This window comes from Aquarana catesbeiana, linkage group LG09 (assembly GCF_042186555.1).
Source record: "Aquarana catesbeiana isolate 2022-GZ linkage group LG09, ASM4218655v1, whole genome shotgun sequence".
Taxonomy (NCBI): domain Eukaryota; kingdom Metazoa; phylum Chordata; class Amphibia; order Anura; family Ranidae; genus Aquarana; species Aquarana catesbeiana.
Genome location: NC_133332.1, coordinates 25,563,564 through 25,583,378, shown reverse-complemented (window position 1 = coordinate 25,583,378; position 19,815 = coordinate 25,563,564). Strand labels below are relative to the sequence as shown.

The following is a 19,815-nucleotide window of genomic DNA, read 5'->3' as shown; positions in this document are numbered from 1 at the left end:
ACTGCATTTGCGCAGTGCGGTCTTACAAGCGCACTTTTTTTGGAAAAAATACACCTTTTTGAATTAAAAAAAAAGACAACAGCAAAGTTAGCTGAATTTTTTTTTATAGTGTGAAAGATGATGTTACGTCGAGTAATTTGATACCCAACATGTCACACTTCAAAATTGCGCCCGCTCGTGGAATGGCTACAAACTTTTATCCTTAAAAATCTCCATAGGCGACGTTTAAAAAATTCTACAGGTTGCATGTTTTGAGTTACGGAGGAGGTCTAGGGCTAGAATTATTGCTCTCGCTCTAACGATCGCTGTGATACCTCCCATGTGTGGTTTGAACACCGTTTTCATATGCGGGCGCTACTCACGTATGCGTTCGCTTCTGCACACGAGTTCAGCAGGACGGGGAGCGTTAAAAAAAAAAAAATGTTTTTCTTTTTTCTTTTACTTTTTATTTTTTTATTTTTATACTGTTCTTTTTTTTTTTTTTTTTTAAAAGTGTCACTTTTATTCCTATTACAAGGAATGTAAACATTCCTTGTAATAGAAAAAAAGCACGAAAGGACCTCTTAAATATGAGATATGGGGTCAAAAAGACCTCAGATCTCATATTTAAACTAAAATGCAATAAAAAAACAAAAAACAAAAGTCGTTTGAAAAAAAAAATGTCCCTTTAAGAGCTATAGGGGAAACTGACGTTTTGACGTCACTTCCGCCCTGCAATTGTATGGAGCCGACCAGGGGCCATCTTCCCCTCACTCAGCTCCATGCCAAGCTGGGGAGAGGACGCGATCGCCTCCGCCGGTAAGCAGCGGAGGGCACCGGAGAGCGGCCGGAGGGGGGCCCTATCCCACCACTGATAAAAGACATCTTGCGGTGAATCCGCCGCTGAGACCACTTTTATCTGAAAAAGTGGATACCGGGGTTATGGCAGCTAGCTGCTATAACATCAGTATTCCACTTCACCGTGCCGCTATATAATGACGGGCAGTCCGTAAGTGGTTAAAGGGGCCAGTAACTCAAATAAGTTAAAGAACCACTGCTGTAGTGATAACTAAAATTCTATGTAGGGGGAAAAAACACTTGGAGAATGCGGGCATCGATCCCGCTACCTCTCACATGCTAAGCGAGCGCTCTACCATTTGAGCTAATTCCCCTCTCTGACATTGAGCTGGTTGCCAGTCATTTTAGAGAGACTCTGACACTAACTTTAAAAAATTCAGATAACAGCGCAGAACACAATTAAGTATTATAAATGCTTACTTGTTATGTTTTAATTTTCCATAAATATTTTTTTTTTATGCACTTGGAATGTGCCTTTAATCCACCTCAATACGTATGTATATGGTCCTGTATTGAGGTTGTTATACCGGGATCCTAGATGCAGCTACAACCATAATCCCGGTAGCTTTTTTCAGCCGGAAATTCTGCAGAATATAAAAGTAATCCAAGTGGCTATACAGCCACCCAATCACTTTTACAGGCAGTTGGAGGGGGTCCCCCCCCCACGGCCTCCGCCTTTGAGGTTGGTTCAAATTTTCAATTCACTGAGAAGAATGGAGAGAATTTCCAACCCCCCTTCTCTGACGTTAAAAACTGGAAGTGATGAGGATTTGGTCACTTCTGGTTTCAGTGTGTTGTTTACAAGCTGTTACCGCATAGCTCCCAACTGTCCCTGATTTCGAGGGACTGTCCCTGATTTGGAGCAATGTCCCTCTGTCCCTCATTCCTCCTCATTTGTCCCTCATTTTCATCTGATTCCTAAATTGCTGCATTTGTAAATTCCAAAGGCCAATATAAAGGAATAAAGGTAAAAAAAGTCCTTTGAAGGTTTAACCAATCTTGTTTTTTTTGTACAATTCTCCTTTAAGGGGGCGTGGCAAGGGGTGTGTCCTATGACTGCATACTTTTGCTGATAGGTTTCTGGAGTAAATGCAAATTGCCATCGTAAAAACTGAGGCAGCGGATTTAGTGAAAATTATTATTTTTGTCATTCCCAAAACTTTTGGCCACAGCTGTACAGCTGAGGCTACAGAGAAAGAGACTGATAAATCTATGTCCTCAGTCACTTTCGGCTGGGGGGACGACCCTGTCAGGTAGGCTGTGTGGGGCCCCGTGAACATCAGCTCTGTCCTTAGTCATATGGGCTGCTCAGATGCAATTGTGTCAGGGCTGGGCTCAGCCCTTCCTTCTCAAAGCTGGCCGCTCAGCTGTCGGCTAATTGCCAGCTCCTATCCCTCCACAGTGACTCACCTGTTGATGATATTCTGCTCGTCAGTCCTGCCTACTTAAGCCGTCCAGCCCAGATGATCTCTGCCTTTGCCTTGGTCACATCACAGAGACTATCTCCTGTGTTCCTGTTAAAGACTTGCTTGGCTGACATTCCTTCTGCCTCCAGATCCTGCTTGCTGTTCTACTACGCTCATCTCTGGCTCCCTGATGTTTTGGCTTATCTGACTGTCCTTTCCAATTCCTGAACTCTGGCTATGTTTTGACTACGTTTGCTCTGTTTACCTTTTTTTATTATTATTAAACAAGTGTAATACTTCTGTCTCAGTCTGATTAATGGTTCCTGACAGATAGGAAGGAAATGCTCAGCATAGAAACTCACTGAAAACTGAGCATGTGCACAGCTGTCACTACAGCTGCAAAATTCCTAGCTGAGTTGGGGACATGAACAGAAGGGGGAGATAGGAGATAGAGAGCAGCAGGATCAACCAGGCTTTTTTCCAGAATACAGAAAAGGAATCCCATAGTGACTGAGTGAGTATGAGCATGTAATACACCATTTATTGATAGTTTTTATGATGTGGGTTGACCGACACTTTATAAAGGCAACTACTCATACAGAAAAGTACCAGTGTGAGAAGTTTTATATTGAAGCTGGAAACCTCTTATCTTTCCGCTACACGGTAGCTAAAGGGCAGTAACGTTGCTCACTGTCACACTGACCTTTTTGCCCTAAATCTGTTTCTGTTGGGGAAGACAGCTTCCATCTTAAACTTTTCACACAGGGATTTTTGCTGAGCCACGTTCCCTTTAAACAATTGAACAACAGAAAAAAAATGAATAACATATGCAGATCAACAAAGCAGATCCTCAGCTCAGGAATTTAGAGGGGAACGAGCCTCTCGTTAATTGCTGTGAGTCAGGAAAGTGTATGTAAAGCCGTACTATGAGCTGCTCTTATTTTATCCCTTTTCATAACTTTAATGGCATTCAATCACAGTCACACTACCAGTGGTTGGCCCACCCATAGAGGGCACACAGGCGCCCCCCTCATCCATGCGTCCGGCACCCTGATCTACATACAGGACACCAGAAGCATGGATTCCAATGGGGGGGGGGGGGTGTTTGAAGCACGTGATTAGAGCCAGAGGCTCTAATAGGCTTCAAAAAAGGATGTGCTCAGGGGGCGCTCCAAGCCCACCCAGTTGTGTGACGATAGCGAATGAATATTTGCTATTTTCACACTAAATCTCCTAAATCTGACAGCATGAGGAGAAAAAACAAGTCGATTACCAACTCATGTAAAAGGCCCACCAGTGCCACTTACCAGTGCCCATCAGTACTGCTAAACCAGTGCCACCTATTAGTGCCCATTAGTGCCTCATTATCAGTGCCACCTATCAGTGCTGCCTATTAGTGTCACCTACCAGTGCCCATAAGTGCTGCCCATCAGTGCCACCTATCAGTGCTGCCTATCCGTGCCACCTACAAGTGTCCATCAGTGCCACCCATCGTTTCCACCTATCAGTGCCCTTCGGTACCACCTATCAGTGCCTATCAGCGACACCTATTAGTACCACCTATCAGTGCCTCCTTATCAGTGCCCACCAGTGCTGCCTCATCAGTACCCATCAGTGCCCATCCATGCAGCCTCATCAGCGCACATCAGCGAAGGAGAAAAATTACCTGTTTGCAAATTTTTATAACGAACTATGAAAACTTTTTTTCAAAATTTTCTTTTTTTGTTTGTTTAGCAAAAAAAAAAAAACCTAGTGGTGATTAAATACCACCAAAAGAAAGCTCTATTTGTGTGGAAAAATATGACCGCGCAATTGTCATTCAAAGTGTGACAGCGCTGAAAGCTGAAAATTGGCCTGGGCAGGAAGGGGGTGAAAGTGCCCAGTAAGCAAGTGGTTAAAGGGGTTGTAAACCCTCATTTTTTTTTCACCTTAATGCATCCTATGCATTGAGGTGAAAATTTTTCTGTCACTGAGCAGCCCCCCCCCCCCTCATTTTACTCACCTGAGCCAGTTCGTTCCCACGCCAGAGACGTGCAAACCCTCTCCGGCCGCGGTCTCAGCTCTTGATTGAATAGATTGATAGCAGCGCAGCCATTGTCAATCAAATCCAATGTCGCGGGGGGCGGGGCCAAGTCTGGCATTCTGTGTCTATGGACGTAAATGCTGGACTCGGGAGCGCGCCCGCACGGTAATCCCCCTGGGTTTTTCAAAGCGGGGAGGAGCCGTGAGCGCCGTTAGGGGACCCCAGAAGTCGGGGATCAGGCCCACTCTGTGCAAAACGAACTGCACAGTGGCGGTAAGTATAATATGTTTGTTATTTAAAAAAAAACGAACCCATACAACCCCTTTAAAGACATTTTTAAAATTAAAATAATAAACATGTTATGGGCGTGGCCAAGACCGGCATGTGAGAGGACGCACTTCTCACAGCTCCTGCCTGATCCTCAGATTGATCCTTTCCCGGCACCCCTGATCCTGATTTTTTCGGCCCCCCAGCTGGCTACCGAGACCCCCTATCATCCGGACCCACCACCGGCCCTCTGCACGAGAGCAAAGACCCGCCGAGGCCCGTTAGAGATGGCGGGACTGGACTCGCAAGATGGCGCCGCCGCTGCAGCAGCCAAAGCACAGCGCACGCCACGAACGACGGACAAGCCCAGGGATAATACCAGCAAGAAACAGCTGAAGGGACAGGGTAAGGAGCAGTACAGAGACATGACATATTACACACAGAAAATACAAATCCCGGAGGAAGCGGGGGGGACTACAAGTAACGGGGAAGCTGCAGATCTTTTTTCACAAGCTGACTGGGGCCTTGATACAGACACCATGCCTGAGCAGCTCCATGAGGACACCAGTCAGCCTCCCTCCCCCCCACCATCAGATGAGATAATTGAGACCCTGGAGCAGCCCACCCTGGCTGATATTTTGAAGGCTGTAAATGTGTGCACGGCCACAGTCACTGATATGAAGGAGCAGTTTGGGGGCCTGAGGGAAGAGGTCTCACTACTTAGACAAGACCTTCAAAAGCTTAGAGAGAGAGCAACTGCAGTTGAGAGCAGAGTAAGCGATTTGGAGGAGCAGTTACCCCCGGTGGCGCGAGAAGCAAAGGCAGCTTACCGCATGGCCCAAGATACGTATAACAGAGCAGAAGACACGGAAAATCGTCTGCGCAGAAACAATGTCCGTATAGTCGGCCTCCCTGAGAAATCGGAGGGTAGAGATCCCACATCGTTTGTGGAAAGCTGGCTGGTTGAACTGTTTGGCCGAGAAGCCTTTTCCCCATTCTTTACAGTGGAGAGGGCCCATAGAGTACCGGGGCGACCTCCCCCACAGGGTGCTCCCCCCAGATCAATGTTGGCCAAACTGTTACACTACCGTGACAGAGAGGCAGTGCTACGCTGCGCAAGAGAACAGGCCACAGTGAAGTTCAATGGCGTAAGAGTGTCTTTCTATCCAGACTTTTCGGCCGAGGTGCAAAGAAATAGAGCTAAGTTCAGCGATGTGAAGAGGCGCCTAAGAGCTTTGCAACTGCCATACGCTATGCTATACCCGGCGAAGCTCCGAGTAACTGCGGAAGGACATGCACAATTCTTCGACTCTGCCAGAGAGGCTGCCGCCTGGTTGGACCATAATGAACAAGCACTGCGACGTCACCGTGCTGAGGTGGAAGGTGACTGAACGGGACATACTTCCAGATGGTAAGAGCGCTGTCCACACATTGAGATGCCACACTCTCTCTTCTTTGCTGCCTTTTCTGGTCCACAAAGCCACTACCATGCCGTCTTTGGTTTTTCTTTGTTTTTACACCTTTTTACCATAACCTACCAACTCACCTGACCTCTTCAAAGTTACCCAAGTGCCGGGAATCATCCCATATTTCTTCAGTGAAAGGAACTGAACTGTGAAACCCCCTTTACTTGACTTGTGATGTCTGAAGTATTAGTTGGTCTGTTTTTAGGCCGTGTTGGGCCCTATGGGCCTACCCCGTTGGCATGGCTCATCAGGATGCCTACTTTGTTTATTTTTGCCTGCTCTCTCACAGGAGTGAGAGCGCCAAATCACAAAAGGAAATACCTTAGTGCAGTTGCACTGCTGTTTGTTGGCACCATTGTGCTATGTTATTCTATACAGCCTGTTTTTTACCGCAGTCCAAGAATCTCACTCCCACTAATCATCTGCTATTTTGATTTCACTCAAGCCTGCTGCAATCTCTCCCAACAAGATTTTGGTGGTCTCTGTGCAGGCAAGCCACCCTCTAACCTTCCCTCACAACTAACAGTGTTTTTGCCATGGCGGGTTCACCGGTGATCTCCTGGAACGTTAGAGGCATGAACTCCCCCCTGAAACGCACTATGATTTTCTCATGTCTGAAAAAGTTTTATCCTGCGGTTATTTGCTTGCAGGAAACACATTTAACGTCTGATTCTATAAGTTGTATGAGATATAGGTGGATCGGGTGGTCGTACCACTCCACTCACACCTCCTTTTCTCGGGGGGTGAGTGTGGTGATACACAGCTCCCTGGACTATCAGGAATTTGAGTCCAAAATAGATCAGGAGGGTAGATTTATATTTTTGCATTGTCGCATTGGTATCCTGAAATGTATTCTGGCTTGTGTGTACATCCCTCCCCCGTTTAATGCTCGGGTACTCCGGCTCCTCCTGGAATTTCTGGAGGGGAAGTCGGATCTCCCGTTACTGCTGGTGGGCGATTTCAACAGCTGGCTGGTTCCGGCCCTGGATAAACACCCGGGCCCGAGCACCCCAGCTCCTCATAGGCTAACTCCGCTGGCTAGATTGCTACGGGAGGTGGGATGGCTGGATTTGTGGAGACACCGGAATCCCACTGCTAAACAGTTCTCCTGTTTCTCGAAATCACACGGTTCCTTATCTAGAATAGATTTGGCAGTGGGTAACCCGGCTATGCTCTCCTCGGTGCTAGACATTTCGTACAAACCTCTGTGTGTATCTGATCACTCCTATTTGGTGATAAACCTTATTGTATCCCACCAATCCACACTCCCTAAGGTACCGTGGAAATTTAATGCCTTTTGGCTTCAGCTTTTTACCTCCCCTGAGAACTTAGAAGGCAACATAAAAAAGTTCTTTTCATGTTAACCGGGCTCATTGTCTGCCCTAGCAGAATGGGAGGGCTTCAAAACACACCTTAAGAAAATACTTAGTAATGAGGTCACCAAGATTAAGAAACATTCTGAAGCGCTGCGGGACACACTGGAATCCCATGCCTGCTCCCTTGAGGCAAAGTATGTCCAAGACCCAACTGACTCTGCAAGGGAGGCTTGGCAGTCGGCTCAATCAGCTTATGAGCACCTGCTGACCTCCTCGGCGAACAAAAAGAGGTTTTTTTCTAAGACTGCCTTTTTTGAGGAAGGGGAAACGACCGGACGCCTTTTAGCTAGAATAGCCAATTCTGATAAGAGATCTCCGGCAATCGGGTCCATAAGGAGGGCTGACGGTCGTCTGGTACACTCCCCAGATCAGGTACTCCAGACGTTGGCAGAGTTCTATGAGCAGCTATACTGCTCCTCTTCCAGATATAGCTCCGAGGAGCTGTCCAGTTACTTGGATGGCATTGTATTTCCACAGCTTACGGACTCCCAGAGGAAAGAATTAGACGCCCCTCTGACTCTTGATGAGATGCAGGAGGCGGTGGCTGCATTCCCTAACTGTAAGGCCCCCGGGGGGGATGGTATCCCTATGGAAATCTATAAAACCTATTCTGAGATATTACTCCCCAAGCTCTTAAATGTATTTCTTACCGCTAGGAAGCATAATACCCTACCACCCTCAATGTCTAGAGCCCACATTGTATTAATTTTAAAACCAGGCAAGGACCCCGTAGACCCGGCCTCATATAGACCGATATCCCTATTGCAGTCAGACATCAAAATATTGGCAAAGGTTTTGGCGATCAGGTTGAATAAGGCTGTTGCCTCAATTATACACTCTGATCAGGCGGGATTTATGCCCAACAAATCAACAGCAATAAACCTTAGGAGACTATATCTTAACATGCAGTCCCCACCGGATAATAAAGGTAAGAGGGCATTGCTGTCTCTGGACGCAATGAAAGCCTTTGACAGTGTGGAATGGCCATACCTATGGGAGGTAATGAGGAGATTTGGTTTTGGAGAGATATATATTTCTTGGGTGCGTTTATTAAATATCATTGCCCTCAGGCGATAATTAGAGAGGCGGGTAGAATGTCACTGCCCTTTGCTCTGGGGCGGGGTACACGGCAGGGGTGCCCTTTGTCCCCCCTGCTGTTTGCTCTAGCCATAGAGCCGTTGGCAATACGGATCAGAGACTGCGGAGATATCACCGGCTTCTGCTATGGTGACAGACAGGAGAAGGTGATGCTCTATGCGGATGATACTATGATTCTTTTGGGTGATACTGACCACTCCCTAAAAAACACAATGGATACAGTGGTTCGCTTTGGGGATTTTTCGGGCCTTAAAATAAACTGGACCAAGTCAGCCCTAATGCCAATAGATGATGCAAGATTATTAAATGAAGAGAAAGTTGGGGGAATCCCTGTGTCCGCTTCCTTCAGATACTTGGGGATACAGGTTTCTACTAAGATTAGGGAATATAGTCAGTTGAATATTTCCCCACTACTGGCTCGATTTCGTCTACGAGTTAAAACCTGGAATGCTCTGGGTATGTCGGTTGCAGGCAAAGTGAATCTAATTAAAATGATTCTAATGCCTCAACTGCTATACATACTACATAATTCACGGGTAGTCATCCCACTCAAGATATTCAGAATAATTAATGCCATTTTTCGTGAACTGATCTGGAAGAACCGCCCACCAAGGATAAAACTAGAAAACTTACAACGCCCTAAAGATGAGGGTGGACTTGCATTGCCAAATCCATGGCTCTATTACTTGTCATCGCAAATGCAACATTTAATAGGCACCATGGCCGCGGAGGGGGAGTCTACGGCCGGGGTCCCTAGCGCTTCAGAATATATAATGCTACATACGATAGGGGGTAAATCCGTTCCCATGGCTTTGGAGGCCGCGGCCTTTAGCAAGCCTCAGAAATGTTTCCCCACTTATGCCCTCATACAAAAAATATGGAACAAAACTAAGTACATTCAGGAGGCGATAGGTATCAACGAGTATAGTCCTATATGGGGAAATTAATCCTACCCAGAACTTGCCAAACTGCAACATGCGGAAAGGTGGAAGAGGTTTGGCATTCTCTACCTAAAGCAAATCATAAGTGAGGGCAAATTGCTTTCATTTGACAATTTAAGGGACCTATATAGTCTTCCGTCCTCCATGCTTTTTTATTATATGCAACTTAGACACGCATTTGAAGCACAGTCAAAAACCTCTGATTGGCATAGCAGCTCGAACCCTTTGGTCGATTTGCTTAGAGGGGCGGAGACCTCTAAAGGATTCATTTCCCAGAGCTATAGCACCCTGCTCCACAAATACCTTCTAAAGCATCCTTTGACAGTAAAGGGGAAATGGGAGTTGGATGTTGGACCCTTAGATGAGGATCAATGGGAGGAGGTCTTGCAGTCAGTTTCCATATGTTCACTGAATGTAACGCAAAGACTAACGCAACTATATACACTTCTGAGAGCGTATTATACACCCCATAGGTTACATAATATGGAACTTCTTTCAACCCCAACCTGTACTAGATGTAAGAGAGATCATGGAGATTTAATACATATGCTATGGAGATGTCCCAGATTGCATGTGTACTGGAGGGGGGTGGTGGACACGCTGAACACAGTGTTTGGGGTCTCAATTCCGCTGGACCCTAGACACTGTGTTTTGAATGTGTTAGATGAACTAGAGTGGGAACCCCACGTCAGGGAAGCTTTAACTAGAGCCCTTTTTGTGGCCCGTAAGCTAATCATGGTACACTGGAAATCTGAAACGCCTCCCTCATTTAAGGAATGGATTACCGCACTAGGACATATATTAAGAATGGAGAAAATTATATACCAACACAGGGGATGTTCAAGAAAATTTGAAAAACTATGGGAACCATGGCTAGGCACTCCTGGGTTAGCTCCGGAGGACCTGGTCATGGATAGATTACTGTGCCTTAATAACGGCTGAAGGCATGGTGCACCCCGCATTAGCCCTGATTGGAGCTCTGGGCTCGGGATGGTTACAGATAGAGGGTTGGAATTTCCATAAGTAGGAGGCAGTGATATCAATTCCTATCTTATTTTCTAACAGTGGGATGTACTTTATACTTTTGTATGAGCCTGATTCTTCTATGGAACTATGCCTGATTAGGCTACTATGTACAATTTAATTGTGGTTTTCTTGGACTGTATGTACTTGTTTTTCAATAAAAACTTTTTCTTGGATAAAAAAAAAAAATGTCACTATTGCCCTCCGGCTCTAAAGGGCCCATTTTTTTTGTGAAAAAAAAAGACTTTTTTTTTATTGCATTTAAGTGTAAATGTGAGATCTGGGGTCCTTTTGACCCCAGATCTCACAATAAAGAGGCCCTGTCCTGCTTGTTTCTATTGCAAGGGATGTTTACATCCCTTGTAGTAGGAATAAAAGTGATACATTTTTTTTTAAAGAGACAAAATAAACATGTTATATTTACCTGCTCTGTGCAGTGGTTTTGCACAGAGTAGCCCAGATCCTCCTCGGGTCGCCCGCTGGTGCTTCTGGCCCCTCCCTCCTGCCAAATGCCCCCCAGAGCAAGCAGCTTGTAATGGGGGACACCCAAGCAGGCGTGCTACCGAGCCACTGCTCTGCATGTTCATTCAGACACAGAGCTGTGACCTGGCCCCACCCCCTCTCACTCCTAATTGGCTCTTGCTGCTGTCTCAGCCAATGAGTAAGGAGAGTCCCTGGAGAGCCGATGCTGTCGTGCACCTTGGTAAAAAACCTTTAGCCTTTAGAACCACTTTACATTTCTGGCCTTTTTTTTCGTCCATATAATAAAAAATGTAAAACGCAGTGCTGATTACATAAAACCAAATTAAAGTTATATTTGCATGAAAAAAAAATTATATCAATTTTGCTTGTGTACAGCTTTGCACGACCGCGCAATTACCAGTTAAATTAGCGCAGTGTTGAATAGCAAAAAATGCTCTGGTCATGAAGGGGGTAAAACCTTTTGGCGGTCAAGTGGATAAGCAACAAAACCAGCCACTCCTAGTTACGAGCAACTTAACAGTGCGACGCAAGTAAGAAAAAACCCAAATCCATAGAAGCCGAAACGTGTTGGTCAATACTGTAAGTTGTATGGACCATCTTACATTGCCAATGTGATAGTCACCATATCTTACCAAGATAATCTGGCTGGCGGGCTGGTGGGCGCTGTTCAACATAAACTTCATTATTGTAGCTGTCATCGGAGGCATATCCCGAACCTGTAATAAAATATCCAAAATGTTAATCACAGCCGGATTTTGAGTGGCTCTGGAGAGACATGAATTATTATCATTATTCATTCACAGCATACACTATACAGCCACTTTATTAGGTACACCTGTTAAATTTCTTGGTAACACAAATTGCTAATCAGCCAATCACATGGCAGCAGCTCAATGCATTTAGGCACCTAGATGTGGTGAAGACGACTTGCTTAAGTTCAAACTGAGCATCAGAATGGGGAAGAAAGGGAATTTAAGTGACTTTTGAACGTGGCATGGTTGTTGGTGCCAGACGGGCTGGTCTGAGTATTTCTGGGATTTTCACACACAACCATCTCTCGGGTTTACAGAGAATGGTCCGAAAAAGAGAAAATATCCAGTGAGCGGCAGTTGTGTGGAGGAAAATGCCTTGTTGATGTCAGAGATAAATGGGCAGACTGGTTCCAGATGATAGAAAGGCAACAGCAACTCAAATAACCTCTTGTTACACCCAAGATATGCGAAATACAAACTCTGAACACACGAACATTGAAACAGATGGGATACAGCAGCAGAAGACCACACCAAGTCCCACTCCTGTCAGCTAAAAATATGAAACTGAGGCTACAATTCGCACAGGATCACCTAAATTGGACAATAGAAGATTGGAAAAACGTTGCCTGGTCTGATGAATCTCGATTTCAGCTGCGACATTCAGATGGTGGGGTCAGAATTTGGTGTAAACAACATGAAAGCATGGATCCATCCTGCCTTGTATCACCGGTTCAGGCTGGTGGTGATGGTGTAATGGTCTGGAGGATATTTTCTTGGCACACTTTGGGACCCTTAGTACCAATTGAGCATCGTTTAAACGCCACGGCCTACCTGAGTATTGTTGCTGACCATCCCTCAGTGTCCCCATCTTCTGATGGCTCCTTCCAGCAGGATAATGCACCATGTCACAAAGCTCCAATCATCTCACCACTGGACAATGAGGTCCCTGTACTCCAATGGTCTCCACAGTCACCAGATCTCATCCAATAGAGCACCTTTGGAAAGTGGTGGAATGGGAGATTTGCATCATGGATGTGCAGCTGACAAATCTGCAGCAACTGTGTGATGCTATAATGTCACTATGGAGCAAAATCTCTGAGGAATGTTTCCAACACCTTGTTGAATCTATGCCTATAAATCTATAATTTACGACAACGGATTTTGTTGTCGGAAAATTTGAAACCAGATCTCAAATTTTGTGTGACGGAAATTTCGATGGAAAATGTCCGATGGAGCCTACACACGGTTGGAATTTCCAACAACAAGCTCCTATAGAACATTTTCCGTCGGAAAAGCCTATCGTGTGTACGGGGCATAACACTTGACATGGATATTTATAGAAAGACAACTCCTATCCTCATATTGATTAGTGGTTCCAAATTAATAATAACTACTGCAGTAGGGAACAGACACAAAACATAAACTCTGCATCTTTCCAAATAACTTCTGCTTTATTATGACGCAATTGAAGGTTTTTATACACATGATTATCACATTAATATTACAATTGTACGTTTATGGTAACAAGGGGCGTAACATAGGCAGACTAATTCTAATCAGGACTCGAAAGAATGCAAACATGTACTGAAAACATTATTAGTGCCATGTGCACAGTGAGGGCAGTGTGCAATACATACAAAATAGATCACAATTATATACAGAACATACAAATTTCTTTTACACACGCCACCCTCCACTCACACTACCAGAGAGGGCAACATTAGGGGGTCTGACCTAACCCCTCCTACACTCTGTAATGCAACGCAATATGATCCAGTTTGTAGAATTAACATACACTGTCAAAAGTATTGGGACACCTGCCTTTATACGCACATGAACTTTAATGGCTTCCCAGTCTTAAGGCTCGTACACACATTACGAAAATCGGAAGTAAAATTTTGTCCGACGAACGATCTGCCGATTTTAAGGACCGTTAGTACGGTGCTTTCAACAGCCAATTCCGATTTTTCGTCTGACAAAAGCTGGATGCGGAGACTATAAAATTTTTGTCATATGTGAACTCAACATCCGATTTTCGTTTAATTAGTGCGGTTTTCGTCCGAAAAAAAATCATAAGAGCAAGACTACGCATGCTCAGAAATGAAAGAATACATACAAAACTGTTCAACACATTACGTCACTTCTGACGTTGTATTCTGTCGTACGAGAATTTTTCGTATGGTGAGTAACCTCTTCACTTTCAACATGAGACTAGCATGCTACAAAAAACGGACGAACGGTCGTCCGAAAATCTGATTGTGTGTACGAGGCTTTAGTCTGTAGGGCTCAATATTGAGTTGGCCCACCCTTTGCAGCTATAACAGCTTCACCTCTTCTGGGAAGGCCGTCCACAAGGTTTAGGAGTGTGTCTATGGGAATGTTTGACCATTCTTCCAGAAGCGCATTTGTGAGGTCAGGCACTCATGTTGGATGAGAAGGTCTGGCTCGCAGGCTCCTCTCTAATACATCCACAAGGTGTTCTGTTGGGTTGGGGTTCGGAATCTGTGCAGGCCAGTCAAGTTCCTCCACCCCAACCATGAAATCATTCTGGTTTTCTCTTTGCCTTGTTCACGTCACGTAGTGCACAATGCTCATCCCTGTCTTTATGGACCTTGCTTTGTGCACTGGCCCAAATCATTTGGTGGAGGGGAGATTATGGTGTGGGGTTGTTTTTCAGGGGTTGGGGTTGGCCCCTTAGTTCCAGTGAAGGGAACTCTTAAGGCGTCAGCATACCAAGACATTTTGGACAATTTTATTCTCCCAACTTTGTGGGAACCAGTGCACAAAGCAAGGACCATAAAGACATGGATGAGAATTGTGCACTGTGTGATGTGAACAAGGCTAAGAGAAAACCAGAATGATTTCATGGTCGTAGTATAAACAATAGTATCTGTGGAACTTCACTGAAGATCACATAACAATGCACAGAGCAAAGAGTGCAGAAAATTTTCATCCTTGTGGGTTCATACTGCCTTATTGACAAAAACCGAGAACATGTGGAAAAAATGATAAATGGAATTACAGAAATTTACAAGATGCATTCCTCCCCCCCCCAACCTCCCCGCACACAATGGATGGAAATCCCATCACAGGCTATGCAAGTATCAGATAGTCTGGCTCTGAAAAGTGCCGTGTTCTTCATATGACGTATTTAAATGTGAAGCAGCCAACAGCTTAAAGTAAAATTCAATGTGTGAGTGCAAATCCTGAGTCATAGTTGCAAAGCTTATTTGAACATCATTTTAATGTGAGATGAATGACTGCTGAGATAAAGTCAATTAAAGGATAAGCCACCCATTAAAATGCAGTGGAGTTTAAGCAGGAAGCCTGTATTATAACTAAATATGAATGCCTCCAAGTACATACAGTATACAGTGAGGGGAAAAAAGTATTTTATCTCCTGCTGATTTTGTACATTTGCCCACTGACAAAGAAATGATCAGTCTATCATTTTAATGGCCGGTTTATTTTAACAGTGAGAGACAGAATAACAACAAAAAATATCCAGAAAAACACATTTCAAAAAAGTTTAAAGATTTAGAGTCCCCCGATCTAAACACTTTGGCCATTGCTAGTAGATATCTAATTTCTGATCCCACAAAAGCTACCCTGTTTCCCCGAAAATAAGACCTAGCGTGATTGTCAGTGATGGCTGCAATATAAGCCCTACCCTCCAAATAAGCCCTAGTAGGTCGGTGTAGGCAGGGTAGGGCTTATTTTCAGGGAAACAGGGTAGGGCTTATTTGGGGGGTAGGGCTTATATTGCAGCCATCACTGACAATCACGCTAGGTCTTATTTTCAGGGAAACAGGGTACCAAGGAGGGGAAAACGCTCGCTTAGCATGTGAGAGGTAGCGGGATCAATGCATTTTACACTTTTTAGGACTTTAATGTTTAAATACTGCAGTGGGTAAAAGCTATACTTTAATATTACATAAGAAATCAGTCTATCATTCTCTTAATTGCAACACAAACTATATAAGAGAACGGTGAGAAATCAGCCCAGAACTAAACGGGGCTGGGATCCCTTATTGGGTTTTTTTTACCAAGGACATGAAGCAGAATACATTTTGGCTTAAATTTCTTAAGAAATGTGATTTTAACCCTTCATTCAACCCTGGTCTTAATCCACAAGCTTTTTCTTGGTGGACGAATAAAGGTTTATTAAGAATTGATGATTTTTATGACCATAAGGGTGTTTTAACGATACATACACTCCGAGAAAAATTTAAATTTCCCGATTCTGAAATATACAATTATTCCCAAATTTCGGATTGTATACAGTCATTACAACGCTCATTTGACCTGACTTCTTTCACTTCGATGGAATGTTTATGTAAATCTTTTGATATACATTCAGGTCACATATCAAAGATTTATTCCATTTTAATTTCTAATTCTGAAAAACTATCTTATATGCAGAAGTGGGAACAAGATCTCAATGAAAATATTTTGACTGATGAATGGTTCAAGTTGGCACAATCTGCCTCTAAATCCTTTATTAATACTAACCTGATAGAGGCTAATTACAAGGTATTACTTAGGAGGTATATGGTTCCAATTAGATTAGCAAAATGTATCCCTGAAGCATCGTCATTATGTTTCAGAGATTGTGGAATGGATGGCACCATGTTCCATATTTGGTGGACATGTCCAAGAATAAACAAATTCTGGATACAGATTTATAATTTAATATATATTTTAACCAAAATTACCCTGATAAAATCTCCTAAACAAGCATTGTTGGGATACCCAATTGAACATTCTCGGAAACATATGAAAAAACGTATAACGTTAATTTTTGTTGCTGCTAGGATTGCAATAGCCAAATCCTGGAAATCTCCCTTTGTTCCCATCCAGTTGGTTAAAAATAATTTGTCGTATATACAGGGGCGGACTGACCATTGAGCCACTCGGGCACTGCCCGAGGGCCCTGGGCCACTAGGGGGCCCCATCAGGGTTGCCAGCCTCAGTAAAACCAGGGACAGTATGTATAAATCTTTGTTTTTTTTACATCTGTATGTGTATACTGTGTATACATGTATGTCTATACTGTGTGGTTGTATACTGTGTGTGTGTATACTGTGTGGCCCTATAATCTCTGATTGCCTGGGGGCCCCATAATCTCCTATTGCCCGGGGGCCCCAAGAGTTATCAGTCCGCCCCTGCGTATATAATGATTAATGAACGTCTTACAGCTATATTACAGGACAAACAAAATTCTTTTGATGAGATATGGAAACCTTGGATTGATTATTTATCGAATTGTTGATAAATGGATACTATATTGCTTTCATGTAATGTAGTCCTTCTTTCCCCCCATATTTATTTATTTATTTAATTTTTTTATTTTTTTTCTCTCTCTTTTTTTTTTTTTACTCTTCTTTTCATTTCCTTGACTTTTTGAGTTATTTTCCTCAATGTTATATTATCCTGAGTTGCATAATTTGTAATAGTCATTTAATTACACGCTGCTTGTGTAACATTTGTGATTATTTTTGATCATCGTTATTAACAATCTTATATTTCTATGACTGTAATTTTTCCCTTCTATTTGAAATTTCAATAAAAATATTGAAACATAAGAAATGTGATTTTGTTAATTTTTTATTGGATATGTTTTATAGCAGAAAATTTTTTTTTTTTTTTTAATTTCGTATTTTTTTTTCATTTGTAAAATAAAAAATAAAATACTCAGTGGTGGTCAAATACCACCAAAATAATGCTCTATTTGTGTGAAAAAATGATATAAATGTTATTTGTGTAGTGTTACATGACGCGCAATTGTTAGTTAAAGTAGCGCAGTGCAGAATAGCTAAAATGGTCTGGGCATGAAAGGGTAAAACCTTCCGGAGGGCAAGCGGTGAAAGTAATTTCTTATATTGCTTTACTTCTAACTTCGCATTTTAAATGATAATTACAAAGTCATGCTACACTGTACCCATATGACATTTTTATCGTTTTTTTCACACAAATAGAGCTTTCTTTTGGTGGTATTTAATCACCTCTGCGGTTTTTATTCTTTCCGCTACAAATAAAAAAAGACCGAAACGTTTGAAAAAAAAATGCGTTTTCTCCGTTTCGGTTATAAAGTTTTGCAACTAAGTAATTTTTCTTCATCAATTTTGACCAAAGATTATACTGCTACACATCTTTGGTAAAAAATAACCAAAATCCGTGTATATTATTTGGTCTGTGTGAACGTTTTATAGAATCTACAAGTTATGGTACCAATCTCATTTCTTGAGGCTCTAACATGCCAGGAAAGTACAAATACCCCCCAAAATGACCCCTTTTTGAAAAGTAGACAGTCCAAGGTATTTAGTAAGAGGCATAATGAGTTTGAGTGTTGCAGAGGGTAAATAGATACCAAACATGTCATGCTTTAAAATTGCGCACGCTTGTGAAATGGCGCCAAACTTCGATCTTTAAACATCTCAAAAAGGCGATGCTTTATAAGCAATTATTGGTTACCAGTTTAGAGTTACACAGGAGGTCTGGTGTTAGAATTATTGTTCTCGCTCTGATGTTCGCAGTGATACCTCACATTTGTGGTGCGATCACTGTTTACATGAGCGTAAGGGACCCACGTGTGCATTCGCCTTAGCACGGGCGCTGTAAACGTTTTATTTATTTTTAGAAATGAGGGATGATATATCCTCTTTATTGAGAGATTTGGGGTCAATAGGACCCCAGATCTCTCCTCTACCTTTAAAAGCAAAAGACCAAAAAAAAAAAAAAAAGTGATCTGCTGCTTTAAAAAAAAAAATTGTTTACTTTTGCCCTAGACCCGAAGTGACGTCATGACGTCGCTCCGGTCCTCCAAGACCATAGAGGTGATCAGAGATGATGTGGTCTCTGGGAACCTCTATGGCCAGCCGTGCGACCCATCAGATTGTTTCCCAGGCGTTCCGGTAAAAACAGTAAGCTTAAGAAACAACATTGAGCGGCAGGAGGAGGGGTTGGTGTCCCCTCCCACTGTTTCTGAAAGTGATCCAGCGGCTAATTAGCTGCTCGGAACACTTTTATGAGAAAACCAGTCGCTGGCTGGAAAAAAAAAAAAAAGTAAGTAAATCACTTGCAAACTGCAGCGTATATATACATATTGCGGTCGGTGGTTAAACAAAGTATTTTGTAAACAAATGTTCCTAACCCTCTTATATTGAATTGTATTGTTGCTGTATTGTCTCCCTTTATATTATAAAGTGCTGTGCAAACTGTTGGCACTATATAAATCCTGTATAATAATAATGTAGTAATAAAACTTGGAGAATGCGGGCATCGATCCCGCTACCTCTCACATGCTAAGCGAGCGCTCTACCATTTGAGCTAATTCCCCATCTGTGTGCTATTCTAGAAGGCCTGAAGAAGGATGTCTACAGACAAATTTCTCTTCTATGGCAACTTAGGGCATATTAAAGTTATTGTATTGTATCCATTGAAGCTTTGTTCCCTAGTTTCAGGAGAAAGGGAAAGTAACAACAGAAACCAGAAGTGATTACATACATGTTCAAATTGGAAAAATTCTCTGAGCCACAATGATCTTATGCCTTGCTTGTGCTACCTCCAGCTGCATGCGCTAATCACGCTTCATATAACGCGCATAGGATAAATTTACAAGTTATGCGCTGCGCTTGGGTGACCCCAAAAACAAAATTAATAATAACCAACTCTGTGCTTACTAGTGTGATAATATTAAATACAAATAATATGAATGTTGAATAAATAAACAAGGTGTGAAAAAACAAGTGCTTGTTACACCATAAATTAGTGCTTAATAGTGCTTGTTACACCATACATAGTGTCTTAATCAACATAAAAAGTGCTTAGTGCTCAATATAAAGTTTCCTGCTATTTTAACTGAAAAAATTAATAAATAATGAAAAAAAGTTCTCTTTGGCACTCTAAATAGTGAGTGCAAATAATGTCCAACAGTGATAATAAAACAATGTGTGCAGGTGGTGTTCAGCTGTGACAACAATCCAACATCATGCCGAAGATATCCTGAGTGCTGCAAAACATGCTCCGGTGCTCCTTCGTGACCCCCTTAAGCTAATGTGCTCACCTCAGAGCGTGTGACTCAGCTTCTACCCTGAGTCCAAATACGCTTTGGAGCCACCCCTGGGCTCAGTCTCAGCGTCTG

At 43.0% G+C, this 19,815-nt stretch overlaps 1 protein-coding gene across 3 annotated transcripts in view; it reads right to left on the bottom strand.

Annotated features, from left to right (window-relative positions):
- The window catches only part of SRPX2 (sushi repeat containing protein X-linked 2), a 115,040-nt gene that overhangs the window by 32,901 nt on the left and 62,324 nt on the right, over positions 1 to 19,815 (bottom strand). For all 3 annotated transcript variants that reach the window (XM_073598153.1, XM_073598152.1, XM_073598154.1), the window contains exon 3: positions 11,553 to 11,636. In XM_073598153.1, coding sequence (XP_073454254.1) covers positions 11,553 to 11,636 — 84 coding nt within the window. The remainder of the gene's footprint in view (positions 1 to 11,552; positions 11,637 to 19,815) is intronic.